At 37.7% G+C, this 16,196-nt stretch overlaps 1 protein-coding gene, 2 long non-coding RNA genes and 1 pseudogene across 3 annotated transcripts; 2 read left to right on the top strand and 2 right to left on the bottom strand.

Annotated features, from left to right (window-relative positions):
* Positions 1 to 74: 74 nt before the first annotated feature.
* Positions 75 to 3,827, top strand: LOC135671775 (large ribosomal subunit protein uL4-like). The gene is made up of 2 exons (XM_065179969.1): positions 75 to 1,242; positions 3,502 to 3,827. The coding sequence occupies exons 1-2, from the start codon at positions 136 to 138 to the stop codon at positions 3,613 to 3,615; spliced, it is 1,221 nt and encodes a 406-aa protein (XP_065036041.1). The 5' UTR covers positions 75 to 135; the 3' UTR covers positions 3,616 to 3,827.
* Positions 3,828 to 4,462: 635 nt separating this feature from the next.
* LOC135671776 (2-methyl-6-phytyl-1,4-hydroquinone methyltransferase 1, chloroplastic-like) lies at positions 4,463 to 8,253 on the top strand (annotated as a pseudogene).
* A 2,241-nt stretch (positions 8,254 to 10,494) lies between these two features.
* On the bottom strand, positions 10,495 to 12,021 carry LOC135672651 (uncharacterized). Its single transcript, XR_010513040.1, has 2 exons — positions 11,698 to 12,021; positions 10,495 to 10,883 (listed from the first exon to the last, which is right to left on the bottom strand). It is a non-coding gene; the product is annotated as an uncharacterized LOC135672651 (long non-coding RNA).
* Positions 12,022 to 14,406: 2,385 nt separating this feature from the next.
* LOC108952541 (uncharacterized) lies at positions 14,407 to 15,976 on the bottom strand. The gene is made up of 2 exons (XR_010513039.1): positions 15,002 to 15,976; positions 14,407 to 14,858 (listed from the first exon to the last, which is right to left on the bottom strand). It is a non-coding gene; the product is annotated as an uncharacterized LOC108952541 (long non-coding RNA).
* Positions 15,977 to 16,196: the final 220 nt, after the last annotated feature.

The raw sequence follows: 16,196 nt of genomic DNA, 5'->3' as shown, positions 1-16,196 counted from the left end.
ACGATGGACGGTCCGTGGTCAAAAGCCTAACCCACGCGACGCTCGTATATAAGGTCGTTAACCATTTGCCGTGTCTTTTTCTTCCACCGCTTTCTGAAACCCTAAGGTGGGCTTCACTCTAGCGTCCTTCTTTCAATGGCAGCCGCCGCCGTCCGCCCCCTCGTCACTGTGCAGGCCCTCGAGGGCGACATGGCCACCGACTCTCCTGCTTCTGTTCCCCTCCCCGACGTTCTCAAGGCTCCGATCCGGCCGGACGTCGTCCGCTTTGTCCATGCCAACCTCTCCAAGAACAGCCGCCAGCCCTACGCCGTCTCCAAGCGCGCTGGACACCAGACCTCTGCCGAGTCCTGGGGCACTGGTCGCGCCGTCTCTCGTATCCCTCGCGTCCCTGGCGGTGGTACCCACCGCGCCGGCCAGGGTGCCTTCGGCAACATGTGCCGTGGCGGCCGCATGTTCGCCCCCACCAAGACCTGGCGCCGCTGGCATCGCCGCGTCAACATCAACTTGCGCCGCTATGCCGTCGCCTCCGCTCTCGCCGCCTCGGCCGTCCCCTCTCTCGTCCTCGCTCGCGGCCACCGCATTGAGTCTGTCCCGGAGCTTCCCCTTGTGGTGTCTGACTCCGTTGAGGGCGTAGAGAAGACCGCAGCCGCCATTAAGATCCTCAGGCAGGTCGGCGCCTTCCCTGATGCTGAAAAGGCCAAGGACAGCCAGGGCATCCGCCCGGGTAAGGGTAAAATGCGCAATCGCCGCTACATCTCGCGCAAGGGGCCTCTGATCGTCTATAGCACCGAGGGTTCTAAGATTGTCAAAGCTTTCCGCAATATTCCTGGAGTCGACGTTGCCAACGTTGAGCGCCTAAACCTTCTGAAGCTGGCTCCGGGAGGCCACATCGGCAGGTTCATCATCTGGACCAAATCAGCCTTCGAGAAGCTGGACTCAGTGTTCGGAAGCTTTGATAAACCATCTGAGAAGAAGAGGGGCTATGTGCTGCCGAGGCCAAAAATGGTCAATGCTGATCTGTCGAGGATCATCAACTCCGATGAGGTGCAGTCGGTGGTGCGGCCTATCAAGAAGGAGGTGAAGAGGCACACATTAAAGAAGAACCCTCTGAAGAATCTCTACACACTGCTGAAGCTGAACCCCTATGCCAAGACCGCCAGGAGGATGGCTCTGCTTGCTGAGGCACAGCGTGTCAAGGCCAAGAAGGAGAAGCTTGACAAGAAGAGGACCGAGCTTAATAAGGTATTGCTATTCATGTATTGTTATCTTAGTTATTATTTAGTTTGTTGGTTTGTCCTGCATATTGGAATTGATCTTGTTGGCGTCGCTTTGCTATTTTATTTGGGTATATTGTCAGTATTAAGCTGCTTCAGTTGATATTTTGTTAATAGATTTCAGATACAGTGCCTGTTTTCTATTTAGTATGAGCCTTTTCAATTTCTAGTGCTTGCAAATATTTCCACTGTTCTTGAAATATACTTGTTTTAATTAACAAAAACATGGAGGACATGTGAATGTCTCCATTTGCTAGGACACATTTGGTTAGATCCAGAAGTAATGAACTTCTTATATTTGATATTGATGTTTAAGATGAAATTTATTTATTGTAGAATTTGAAACATTGTATATAAAATTTATATTGTATTCAATTACTATGGTGGATTTTTTTGGAATGGTTCCTTGCTCAATAGTAGTTGTTGTTTGTCATACCAAACTATGATTTTGCTTTTATGCTTTTTTGTCCTTTGTTCAAGGTAAAATTTCATGAAACTGCATAACAAGATTGGATGTGCAATTTTATTAGGCTTTACTGAAGCAAGATGTATTGGCACTATGCGTGATGGCATCAAGCTTAAACAGCAAGGTTTTTGTATTAATTATCCTAACTCCATCGAGGGATGCTTTAGCTTTTAGATTTTGAGTCAAAGAGTTCACTTGAAAGGTCCAGCATGCTCTGGGGTGTTTAAGAATAGGCTATGGTTAGTGGTGTAAGTTACACTTTCAGCAAACTTAGCAGATATTTAGGCTAATTAGTTACTTTTCTTGGTATTTTTATGTAACTAAGATTGTTAAAATCAAAATCCTTCCTACAATCCAAAGTGTTTTGCAGGACTTAGACATTGAATGACTTGAGAATGGCAGAATTCCTAAATTTTTTACAAATACAAAATTTATGTACAGTAGTGCATGTTAAAAACTGAAAGTGCAATGGTTGCTTTCAACTTAAGAATAATTACATCTATAAACTATTTGGTACCGAGAATGTTGATAATTAATCAAAATCATTGAATATACAATAGTTTATAGAAAGACCATTTCGAGATCAACAGACTACTGTTCTTGTGCATGAGATGGAAAGGTGGGGAGAACCTGAGAGGACTTTTGATGCATAAGAAACGATGATGAGTGCACGGTGATGATGCTCCCAAATGGCAATATTTGGAGGTGAGGTGGCAGCAAACAACATTATGAGCAATTGGGATGCCAGGGAAAGTGGTGTGGGCAGAGAATGAGGTATGAGAGCAACTAAGATTGTGAGGCTAGGAGTCGCTGATACAGTAACTGGAGCAATGTTAGATTAAGAGTACAGAGGCTAGGAGTGGTGGTGATGTCAGAGATGGAATAAGGTTGACTGATGTGTTATAATCAGATTATTCAATTTTTTTTTCTAAAGTCATGATCTTTCTAGAAGCACTCTTGCTTCCATTTAGATTTAAAATCACATGATGGTACAGTTTAGACAATTAGCAAAATAACCTGCAATAGAATCTCTCAATTGCTAATAGGTTCTGAATCTCTATATTTGGGTATAGAACTATAGATCCTATTGCATCCCCCCAATTTCCAATCCTATAGTTAAGTTGGATCTTTCAGCCTAGTTTTTAATGACTATACCTGGATCAAGATTAACACATCGTAATATATGACACTCTTGAAATGTAGCAGTTTTGTTTGGAAAAATTCTCTCTGTAAAACCTTTAGTTCTTCTTTCTTAATTAACATAGCAAGGGCAACTACAACCACAGTTTAAATTCTTTACAAAAGTATTTTAGTTCAAATTATAAGTTAATATGAATTATGTCATCTACACTAACATGCATGACCAAGAAGCTTGACATATTGGTTTATATTTCTTGATTTGCAAGGTTGGAAAGTTGGATGCATTAAGCCTTTTGCTTTTTCTCTCATGGGAAATTTTTGGATTTTTTTTTTTTAGTTATAGTGGGTTATGAGCTTTTCAAAAAGATAACAAAGAGAAGGAAATGATAAATACGAAGTGTGTTAAACATTGTCTTGAAATGTTTACCATGTCTAGTGTTTTCCATTGATTCTCGAGTCTAGATGCAGCTGAACTATTGTTGACTCAGAAATCCATTTAATTTTGAGCCTTGGTGGTTTCACAATCCAGTGGTCGAGAATACTTGATCTGCTATATTATATATTCTACGTGGAGTTATTGTTTATTTCTTTTTCTTTCTCTGTGTCTTTACCCCTTTTCAGGAAGAAGCTACTGCAATTAAGGCTGCTGGTCGGGCATGGTATAAGACTATGATCTCAGACAGTGATTACGCAGAGTTTGAGAACTTCTCCAAGTGGCTAGGCGTGACTCAGTAGAGAGCTTGAGTTATCGGCATCAGATTATGGTTTTTCTTCCTTTTATCAACTTGGTTAGGACTTGTGTAAGAACGCCTGCTGGTGGACGTGCTTGTTGGATCATACATATTGAACTACTTCTACTTTGCTTGCTTGGCAAAAAACAAAAAAAGACTTAGTTTTTACAACTTATGAACTTTATATCGAACGTATGGATTGTGAGTTATCATTCATTCTGCTCCTATTTCTATCATTATTTATTTTTTGTTGTCTTTTTATGTACAGATTCCGACCCAACAATTCTGTGATGAACAGGTGGTCACTTTTTCTTGTACTGATATCAACTCAGTGTCTTTTTGTGCTTCAAGTGAAATCTTGCTCTTCCAAATCACACAGATTAGAACGTTGGTGCCAACTGATCTCTATTCGTGCCGTGGGGCGGAAGATTGGAAGATGAAAGGATTGGATCGAATCGAACCTTCCGGTTCGGGTGTCCGGTTCAAGCCACCCGATCGATCGTCTACAAATTTGAAGAAAATTGTCAACTCGATCCCATTTGTGCTTGGACCGAAATCCTAATTATGTCTATCCATATTTTTCAAAAAACAAAAATTGAAGTATCAAAAGTGTTCCTAACCCTTTTATCAATTATTAAAAATAGAATTATTTAAGATCCAAAAATAAAAATTGCTAATGTAATGGGGATATACATGCAATATTGTGTAAGGACATTTATGTGAGTAATAATTAGTAATTTACGAGACAGAGAGTGGTACTGTTAATTAAAGTATAATACACTTACCTTTTTTAAATGGTTGGAACTGCATTCTGGTTTTTTTGGGGGAGGGATTACACAGCTCAGCCACAAACACAAAACCTGTGGTGTGAGATAGAGCTGCTCCTCTTCTGTCAGTACCCTGTACCCTATGTGAATCCTTTGGCAAGCAGGTAAACCCAGTTCCCAGTAGTCTTCCTTCTCTATAGGTTCCCATTTAGCAGCAGTCTGTATCTTCTTTCACCGATAGATGGCTTCCCATATGCTCAAGGTAGCCGGGAGCCGAATTGCTCCCTTTCTCTAAAGTAAGAAACCCAACTGGGTTGGGCTTCATGGGGTCTTCTCTCTAAACTAAGAAACCCAACTAGGTTCCCTTTGATCTATTTTGGTGGTGGTAGTATGAGGGCCAAAACTTTGGCTCCAAGGTGCAGCCTTCCCTCTTCCAGGCTTGCTTCTCAACCCAGGTTTATCCAGCACAAAAAGGAGGCATTTTGGTTCTACAGATTCCTCTCCATCGTCTATGACCATGTTATAAACCCTGGGCATTGGACTGAGGACATGAGGGATGAGGCTCTTGAGCCTGCCGATCGATATGATTCGGGATTGAAGGTTGTTTGTCGGTGGTAGGACTGGATTCACCACATTGGGCATTGTCCAACACGTATACCCCAAGAACGTCACCATTCTTGACCAGTCACCGCACCAGCTCGCAAAGGTGAGGCAGAAGGAGGAACTGAAAGAATGCACAATCATCGAGGGGGATGCGGAGGAGCTTCCCTTCCCAACGGACTCTGTTGATCGGTATATTTCTGCAGGAAGGTAAGATTTTTGTGACCTGTTCACATTGTGTTTGATAAAATTTTTGTTTGGAATGAAACTAGTACTTCTGATGTTGCAGTTGTAGTAAATGTTAAAACTAGTACTTTCTGTTTTAATCTTTGTGCTTCTTAACCTAAGTATATAAGATGCATGTAGACGTGATCTGCTATGATAATTCAAAGACAAAAGATCCACTTGTGGCTTATATGTGAATTCCTTGGCCGAGTAGGAAACCAAAAATTTGTTTTCGCAAATTTCATATCAACTGTATTTTTTGTGAGAATAATCCAAATCTTGAAAGATAATATAATGCTATTTCTTTAATCAATATGAGAAATTTTTATGGAGCTCCAAGAGGATGGTATCTTGGTAAGGTCTTGTTTACAAAAAAATTGAAATTTTCATGCTTAAGCAAAATTTGTAATTCGGTATTAACTTTTCTCCCACTCACTTTTAGAATTTCCTCAGTTGACCTTCAAGTTTCTTTTTCTTTCTTGTTTAAAATTCATCAGTTAACTTATTACTCATAGCTTGCTTCCTTTTAAGTTTCAGAGAGATCATACCGAATAACATTAAAATAGCATGTCATTTTCTTTGTCTGTTAATGCTTGCTTTCTGATCAATATCCAGTATCGAGTGCTGGCCCGATCCTCAACGTGGTATCAGGGAAGCATACAGAGTGTTGAAACTTGGAGGGTTAGCCTGTGTCATTGGTCCTGTATACCCAACCTTCTGGTTGTCACGCTTCTTTGCTGACATGTGGATGTTGTTCCCCAAGGAAGAGGAATATATTGAGTGGTTCAAGAAGGCTGGTTTTAAAGATGTCAAATTGAAAAGAATTGGACCGAAATGGTACCGCGGTGTCCGTCGTCATGGCCTCATCATGGGATGCTCTGTCACTGGTGTTAATAGAGAATCTGGTGATTCACCTTTGCAGGTAAAACTTTCTTTATCGTATATTATCTTAAGCATCCTTGCACTAACCAATTTTTTAGTAAATCCTGGTTTATCATGTCCACCACTGCAAATTATGTTGCATGTATATGTTTTAGTCATATATTTGGATGTGCATCTGGGTAACAAACCAATCAAACTTTTTGTATATCAGATATGATATCAATATTTCTCAAAACCAGCTCTGTTTTGTGGTTCAGACAAGAAAGTTATTTATACAACTAGTAACAGAGAATATTGGAGTAATGATTTTTACTAGATTATGGCAATGTTTCTAAACACCTAAATTGTTGGGTTATAGAAGAGAATGAATTTATGAATTTTGTACAACATAGACTGACATAATCAAGAATATGTTTGGTGGTGAAGATTGTAGCTCCTTGCCTAATTCCCTTTGTTATGAGGATACTTGAAGGCATATTCCTTGTTGGTTTATGTCTTGATTGTGGCATCAATTGAAGCTAGTTGGTGGTGGTAATATCTAAATATGAACTCTATGGGCAAATTTTAGAAGTCGAAGATTTTAAGATAAGTAGGATCACGACAAAAATCACAGCAACTCCATTAGTAAAGTGCCAAAAAAAAGGGCAATGTATTATGAAAATGAACGCTTGGAAATATCAAGAAGCAAGTAAACTTTTTTTATGCTTTACAGTGGGTGTACGAAAAGATGTGTAGATTGAATAGAATATTAATTACAATGAAGTAGGATGATTAAATAGACAGTTGCATCTATTGCACCATGTAGCCCTAGAACATTTTTCACATCGAAAGGAAATTGTACGACAGGTATAAGCAAGGATTTGTCATTTCGTCACATGGGGAATTGCTTATGCCTTTTGTGTCATAGCACAGTTATTTTTTCACTGGTCGGCATGCCTTATGCTATTCAGTACAGGCTAACAAATTGGTCTAGCTATATGTCAGCACCTTTGACATGGATTGCCCTGATGCATGCTAATAATTTTTTGGCACAATATATTTTGACCATTATAAACACATGCCAACTAGCACAACTTATGGTGTAAGACTGGTTGTTTCATTCGAATAGAACACTGGACAGCAATGTCTTTAGAATTCTAGCAAGTTTAAGCAATGATATAGATAGTTGATTTTGTGACAGGGACAACATTTATGATGAATTGCAAGTAACTTGCTTGAGGTGTGATTGAGATAGTTGCAAAAGATATTTGTGACCTAGGGAAATATGAGTTGTTTCACGTAATGCTCTGTGAGGAGAGAATGACCAGTGAGGATTTGATTCAGAGTAGTGACTAAATGGTAGGTTTTGGACATTTAACACCCTAGTTTTATGTGGTTGAGCATTTTTTGCTTTGGAAAAAATGGTTATCATTGTTTGGTTTTTTCTAGCTATTTTATGTTTTTTCTAGACATTAAACTTTTACTAGTCATTTTTTGTTATCCATTAGATAACTCATCCCATAAAAGAGGGAAAATGAACCATCAGCCTTTTTTGATATTGTAGAGCTCCTCAATTTCTTATAAAGAAGTGAGAACATTGACATAGTGTCTTCCAGTTGGTCAAAAAAGATTACATACTTAAGTTTGTTTTCATGCACCTTGTAATGCTTTATATAGATGTTACAGTTGTCTGGTTATGTAATTGTTGGCTCATTCTGCAGCTTGGTCCCAAAGCTGAAGATGTAAAGAAGCCTGTGAATCCATTTTCCTTCCTTATACGCTTCATTTTGGGTACGATCACAGCAACATATTACGTCTTGGTGCCATTCTACATGTGGATTAAGGATCAAATTGTCCCCAAAGGACAACCTATATAGAAGTGATGTCTCACCCCTGCACGAGACATCACGATCTATGTCAGAATATATTCCATGTTTTTTTTTTAAATTTTCATTTTAGGTCTTTGGACAGTTTGTATGAATCAGAAATGAAGTATGCAGTTTCTTTGGGGAACACTAAAAATTTGTTAGGAAAATCTTTGTGCTTCATTGGTGTAGCTTTGATAGAGGATAAAATGAAAAAAAAAATCATCAAAGGTAGTATATTTATGCTCAAAGAAGACCTTCTATTATGATTAGACAAGATGATTAATTAATGATACTAGGATAGACAGAATGAAATCGAAAATGATTTCATTACAAAAATAGAAAGAGATCAGAATGATCTTAGATTTGAAAGTACAGCTTAATAACCCTGGTTGCAGAAAAATCTAAGTAATGTTACCTCTATGGTTAAAAAGATTGTTTTCATGATTGAAAGGGGGTAATATTAGGAGTAATACTACCATACTTTGAAAGGGGGTAATGTTTCTTGAGACATTCTTTGTGAGTTAAGAGCCAAACTGATTTTCACATGAAACTTTGAAATCATACATTTACTTGCCATGCCATGCCGCCGGGCCAGTCAAGCACCAGCAGAGCAGTATAGGTGCAATAGCAAAAATATGAACTTGCGGAAGATCACTTTCAAATGATCATACTCAAATCAAAATGATAATGAATAGGATTGTTCAACAGCATAATCCATATAATATTCTATAAAGTTCAGTGATGGTAAAAGATTTATATAGCTGATGACAAATAAATGTGACATCACAACTTATTGTTGTTATTGTCGACCATCGAACCACAAGCATCCCTATTCAAGATTTAAATACCAACTAGCTGAGTTAGGTGTCTTAAGTAGGTTAAAATAATGGTTTGTTTTCCTCAGTGATTTATATTTAATTTTGGAATAGGTAGGTTGCACTTATATTTATATAATATGTAGGTTTTGCATTAGCTGCATATGTGTTTCTCATGATTCACTTTGCATTAGGAGCAAATCTCTAGTGTTGCTAATTTTGTTAGGATTTACTCTAATCTCACCATTTTCAGTCGGGATGAGCTTAGTTGGTTTTGAGTTAATACTATGTTTATGATGGGGCTTAGCAAGTCAAGCCAAATACTTGGATTAGACCCTTAATCAAACTTGCTAGGAGATTGATTCATGTGAATTATTTTCTTCTATATTTGATAAAAATCTGAGATTTATTTAGTTTAGTTTGAAAAATGGCTTCCAGATCATCCATATCACATAACTTTCCGCTAGGTTAAATGAGATTTCTCATAAGATTAAGTGACTAATTGTTTTTTTTCCTATTCTTTAGCTAATTTTTTTTTATCTTGAAGTGAAAATTAAATTTCCAACTGCAGCACTGAATGCAGAAACAAGTTCCTGATATATAGTACAGTAATGTTTAGTGCAGCCAAATTTTGAGGGGACATCTAAGCAGCAAGAAAGACCATCAAATTAATCTTTTCTTTTTGTATTTGTAGTTGAGCTAAAGAACTAGAACAAGTATATAAATGAAGATCTGATTACCTTCAAGCTCATTCTGGTCTTCTTGAAATGAGAAGAACAGTAAGGTTCTGAATTCTTTTGGATGATGCTGGTAGAACAACTTGGTACTATGAAACCAAATCCAGATCTAAAAGGTACAATTTTGTGTCCCTGTGGATCACCTCCATAAGACCTTCTAGCTGTAAGGTTGCCATCGACCAACCAACCTAGAACTATCATCCATGAAGAACTGGTCCTTGCCTAAAAGACCTCTCACAGTCTCTCATTTCATCTCCATCAACTTGGAGATGATCACTTCCTCTAAATATGTACTTTTGCCTCGCCAAGTTTACTAGCATACTCTCTTTTATGTTAATATATTTGCTAGTTAAGTACCAAAGTAGCTTGGAGTAGTCTGGCTAATATGTATACACAGTAAGCCTCAACTTGTTTTAGAGAGCAAATATTAATTCCATTGTAAGTCATCCTTAAACAGATTCCTGTTTTCAATTAAAAATAAGCAAATTGCATGACCTAACTGACTATTTTCTTATACCTACACTACAATTATTATCATTAGCAGCATTGCTGGATATAAGCCAATCCAAATGTCAGTAATCTAAAGTGAATGGTGTTGCCTAATTCCATTCATGCTCATTATCCTTCAATATGTATGGTTTTAGTAAGATACTGTTACTAGTCATTAAAATTTTTTTTTGTTCCTTAAAAATATAGATGTCTGGATCAATCATTTAGAATAAATAAATGATATGATCGAATCAAAATGAAGATATGTTGAAAACCATTTGCCAATCTGTCATTTTTTTGCTTCAGCTATCAAATGTATGACATGTATTTGACAAAATTTACACAACTTTTGTCAATGAATTTCTATACTTCAAACTGAACATGATCTGTATGTCTTACAGAAACATCTTAAATGCAAACACAAGTTAGCAGGTTAATTAGAGGCTAGCTTATAAATATGTTCTGGATTCCATCAATGGTTCCACAAAGTTTGAGAAACCAAAGTACCACTGTCTGAAACATCAGCAAAGAAAAGAGATATCCCTTTCACCTTTCAATAGGATTTATACTCCAAAAGTGGTCACTTTCCTCAGTTGTATCAACTCCTTTTACCCTTTGCAGTCATGTCTCCTTTTCATCATCCCTTTTCCATGGGAAGAGACTTTTGCAGTCTGTGGATTTGGCCACTCCATTTTGGTGCTAAGCTTAAGCAAGGTTTCACTCACAGGCTCTGGACTACATGGAAACAAGACCCAAGCTGCATGAGACAAACACTGCATGAATCAGAACAGCTCACTATGTGTCCTCCACCAGAATTGGACTTTAATAGCTGTGTGTACACCACAAACACCACTGGCTGGACTCCTTGGCTCACATGCAACTTCCAAGGAAAGGATAACAAGTCAAAACACTGCAACAAGCAAGAGAAAAAGAGTTCAAAGGGAAGGAGGGTTGTTAAAGAATCAACAAATGAACACCAATGAGAATCCTTGAAGTGAAGGGTTCATTGCTTTAGTACTCAAAGAAGAAAGCCATTTATATGTACCTTTTTAAAAACAAACACAAAGAGAGAGAGAGAGAGAGAGAGAGAGAAGCCAAAAGCAACCGGGGAAGATGGTACAATCTGTGTCTTCTTCCTGCCTACCTAATCTACTGACCATGCAATGCAAAGCTTCGAAAGAAAAGGAAAAATGTTGAAATCTACTCCAAAGCTTGAGTTCTTTAAGTGCTAGGTTCAAACAAGCACTTGACAAAATCAAATCTGCATTCAGGTTCACAGTTAAGCCTATATTTCATACAGCTTTCTGATTCCCAATCTTGGTAAGCAAGGTCAGGCAAACAGTCGGTTATCTGAATGGATGAAATCTTTGGAAACTTATTACCAGAGCAGATAAAGAAGAATCTTATGCATGCAAGTTGAGCTAAAAAATATAGCAGTCATGAAGTCATAAGCACTTAAATGTATGCATGAAACAGGAGAAAAGATGAAAAGAGATTTAACAGATCCATGTAAAAAAAACATAGTATGATTATGGAAGACAGAACAAATCATTAGAGCATGGAATATAAAAGAAGCAACTCAGAGAGAAGGATGTCTAGGTTTGCTTCCAAAGCCAAGATCCTAAAACCAACAAGAAACTGAGAGTAAAACCATCCACTCCACATATCACAAGGTATCAACAATCTCAGCAAAGAATAAAAATTGCCATATCAATGAATCCAACCTGCTAAGTTAGGTCAAAATCAGCAGCCCTTTTGTTCATGTTAGGTTTCTCATGAAACCATGGTTGTTAGGTTAAAGAGAGAAAGGAATTAGGATAGACTTTTCTGTTTTCTTCTGGTGCTCCCACCAGTAGATGGAGCTGCAACATGATCTGCATATCCTCATCCAAGATTCAGAAGATAGAGTCATCAGATCATGCTGGCAGCTTCAGCTTCTTATGGTGCACCCTCACTGTTGATCACTTGGCAACTTCCCCACAAACATCCAGAGAGAGAGAGAGAGAGAGAGAGAGAGAGAGAGAGAGAGATGCTGTCCTCTAAGGAGGCAGTGGTGACTGTGGAGGAGGAAGGAGGTAGGGATAGGAAATATATAGATGGAGAAAGGGAGGGATAACTTGTTATTTGATTTCTGGTTTGATTTCTAAGGCTAAAAGAAGACTAAGAATAACCTAAAAGGGTGGTCCAGAATCAAAAGACAACATTGAATGTTGTCATACATGCACAAGCCAGCTAAGGCTTCCAACTTTACTATGAGCTACACTAATGACTAGTGGTGAGAACCTTTCATCTATCTGCATGTCCCATTCAATGAAATGCCCTACTTTAGACAACAGAAATGTGTATGTGTGTGTGTGTGAGAGAGAGAGAGAGAGAGAGAGAGAGAGAGAGAGAGAGAGAGAGAGGTTTAAGCATAAAGAAAACTATGATGGTTGAAGGGGACCAAATTGCCTGCACACGCATGTTCTTCTTGCACAAGGTTCACACTTCACTAGGTTAAGGATGAGGAAAGCATATCAACAAGTACATGTGATCTCTCTTCTCTTTGTACATATGTGTTTGTGTTTGTATGTGTGAGGGGGGAGGAATAAGTTCATACCTCTCTAATGAGTGAGCATATTATAATTATCATGAGGACAAACCTTGATGACACAGAAAAATTGTTTTCTTTTGCAACTTGAATGTTAAGGTTCTGAGTCGTGGAAACAGTACATATTTATCCTCTCTGATCTCGTGTTGGCAGGAACATCATCCACTAATTCAACTTTCACTAATTTCTTTTCATGCCATGTATCATTCTTAATGTCTCTCAATCATGATTGTAGAGCAAGAATCCTCCTGAAATAATTATGATAGCTGCTATATGGTTGACATTATTATTTCAAACAAGATAACTAGATTGATTGCTTTCATGTTGCCATTGCTTTTTTCAAACTTTGCATACTTAAATGTTGATAAACTATATCTATATATATATATATATATATATATATATATATATATATATATATATATATATATATATATATGTGAAGAGCATGCATTTCTGCCTTTATGTCAGTTGCCTAGAAGAGGTACATAAAGCAGCTGTTCCTATATGGCAGCATGGTGAAATCAGCATGCAACAGCAGCTAGCCAATTCTAGCTACTAAGAAAGTGATATGCCTGATAAAAGTCTGCTCTTGGATCAAGGTTTCCTAATCTAAAGAAAAGATTGAAAGGAATTAAAATGTGTTTAGGCAAAAGAAGAGATGATGGAAGGAGATTTGTTTTGTTACCATCAGTTCAAACAGTGACTAGATTTTGGTTCCTGTTCTTCTAATTCTTCTTTCAACTAAATCCTTGTGCATTCCTTTCTCTTTGGTGTTCTTCTCTCTTCAGTGACTAGACTTTGGTTCCTTTCTCTTTGGTGTTCTTCTCTCTCTCTCTCTCTCTCTCTCACACACACACACACACACACACACACACAAGTTGAAATTATGCATCTGAGAATTGGAAGTAGTATTTGTTTCTAAACAAAGCTAAAATTTGAAATTATCTAATATTAATGGAAGAGGGACTTGTGCAAAAAATAGGCCATAAATGTTAGAATTGCTTCTCTGGTTATTTATAAGATCTTCCAAGATTTACTCAATGACTTCTGTTTGGATTGCTGGGTAGAAGATGTGATAAACTCTGAGGAGAAACTGTATGATCTCTCTGTCAATTTATCAGTGATCCATAGCTTTTTCAGTGATGATATCTTATCAAACTTAAGCTAAATAACAACTGATAAAAAGATATTTTCTCTTTTCTTTTTGGCCAGACACAGTTGATCAATTTCCCCCCTTTTTTCTTCATATTTTCATGTTAAAGCTTGCGTTTATCTCAGAACAACCCCATGCAGATCTTGCTATTTAATTACAGCAACAATCTTCCTTGTTAAAAGATTGCTATATATATATATATATGTATATTTATATTTGTAATAATCTAGAAAGTCATTGAATTACCAAACAACTGCACATTTATTATTGTGTATAAACTTATAGAATTTTAATTACTTTCATGAATTAAAAACCTATGTAAAGTTAGGCAGTGTGTATTGAGCACAAGTCAAAAGAAACAGCAAGTGGATTCTACTTTTGACCAGGATTAAAATGAAAGCATCAGTTCTGATTATACATAATGTAGCTGGTGAATCAAGTGGTAAACTATATGTATATAAAAGGAATAAGAATCACTCAACAAAATTAAGGACAGTCACCAACTAGTCATTTTGTTCCATCTGATTACAATACAAAAAAAAAAAAAAAACAAATCTTTCTATGGAGGATCAGAAGCAATATCATATCTACATTCAGGAGTTTCTCTAATAAATTCTCATAGTCTGAAATTGGTATTTGAAAAAAACCTATCTTCATTAAGTGGAATATGCAATGCTTAGCAAAAAATACTGTAAAAAGAATTTATTTGGAAATGGATGTGTTTGAACTGAGCTTACAAACCTGGCAAGATGATCTAATATCTTGGTACACCTGAATTTATAGACTGGTATATAGAATTTGATCTGTAAAATACACTGACACTTGCATATGCCACCACAATGTTCACTTGTTGGGAAAAACCATTATGTGATGGTCATTACAAGCAAACACTAGAAAGAGCAGTACACTTAGGAAACTGTATGTGCTAATTATTTTCAGACAAATAAAAGATTTCCTGCTCTTTCTTGTTTTCTGATAAGACCAGATGGTGCTTGAAAGACTCTTTGGTTGGAAATGGTGCAGATTACCAAGAAGCAAGTTGTAATGTTCTCTCATGTGTCAAGAATTCTGTTCTTCCTTAAAGCTGGCTTGCATGGTAGAATGTGCTATTAGTATCATCTGATCACACAAGTATGCCCCTGCAGAAGAATCTTCATCACACAAGTTGATTCACAGACATGATAACATCTTGATTACTCAAGCATGTCACTGCAGAAGAATCTCAGAGAAGTCTCCCGAAGAAACAAAGTAAATCGATCGATATAGAGTTCCATACACTAACCAAAAACAAAACCCCATGTTTTCTATATGAGAGAGAAAACATTCTTCTGATGGTATCAATGAAACAGCAGGTGAAGTGGCTTTCCTTTGCAGATTCAGGCACCTTCAGGAACTGGAGCATTAAATGTCATCCTAAGGAAGAACACAAAAAAGGACTGAGTAAAGCATCAGATGAAGGAAAGCATATTTAAGTTAGTCTCTGCCTCTTGTTCTTCATTTCAGGTAGGAGATTGTAATGCCCAACGATGGGAAGAAGTGAGGCTGGCACAGCATGACCTAACAATGATTGACCTTCATAAACACAAGTGTTTATGAGTGTTTGGTCACCCAGAGCTAGATCATGCTGGCAGCTTCACTCATTCCTCTGGGCATTTTCATGTAACCTTCTTTCAACTCTTTCATAAGAGACAAGTGTGAATGTATAGGAGCATGAGAGAGAGAGAGAGAGAGAGAGAGAGAGAGAGAGAGAGAGAGTATTTGAGGGATCAAGGGCACATGGATGATAACTAGGTTAACAGTCTAAGAAAGATAATGGAGAGCAGTCAAAGACTAAATGATCGAGAGCTAGCATGGGCATCTCTGATTAGGTCAAACCCTTGAAAAACTAAAATCAAAAGTTCTCTAAGCTCATTCATGCAAAAGATGGTTTTACAACAACCGTCTTTTCAACAGGGAAGAAGCTAAAATCCTGGAAATGACATACCAGAGGAAACTACAAGAACAACCACTCTGATGAAGCTTGTAGCCCACAAAAGATCAAGAAGAGAAAGGAGGAAAGAACAAAAAAGCAAAAAAGGTGATAATAGGACTTCAAACCCAAAAAACCAAAAGAAAAGGAGAAAGGTGCAACCATCAAACCCACAACAACATCAGATCAGATGTAGTTTGGCAGGAGAAGCCAAACAAAAGAAGAACAAGGAAAAAGAACATCAAATGTGAAAGCAGCATGCAAAACCCACTACCAGAACGGAGAAGAGAGCATGCATGGAATAGAATAAGGAAGAAAACAAAGTCGGTGGGAATGTGTCACACTCACAAGACCCAACAACTGGATTTATAGAGGGAGCTGAGTGAAGTGTTATGGTGGTGGTGGTGGTGCAAGTAATCCCTCCCTCACATAAAGTATTCAGACCACAGGCAAAGGTGGTTGAGACTAATAAAGTAAAGAGAGTTAAAAGAGAAAGGAATCCAGAGAG

Source organism: Musa acuminata, chromosome BXJ1-4 (genome assembly GCF_036884655.1).
Source record: "Musa acuminata AAA Group cultivar baxijiao chromosome BXJ1-4, Cavendish_Baxijiao_AAA, whole genome shotgun sequence".
NCBI classification, from domain to species: Eukaryota; Viridiplantae; Streptophyta; class Magnoliopsida; order Zingiberales; family Musaceae; genus Musa; species Musa acuminata.
Note: the sequence above shows the minus strand (reverse complement) of the source record. Positions and strands in the feature narration are given on the sequence as shown.

Bases quoted from the DNA above. Each gene is read 5' to 3' on its own strand.
- LOC135671775 (XM_065179969.1), top strand. From the start codon at position 136: ATGGCAGCCGCCGCCGTCCGCCCCCTCGTCACTGTGCAGGCCCTCGAG. The intron at 1,243-3,501 runs GTATTGCTATTC...ACCCCTTTTCAG, and splicing joins AGAGGACCGAGCTTAATAAG to GAAGAAGCTACTGCAATTAA.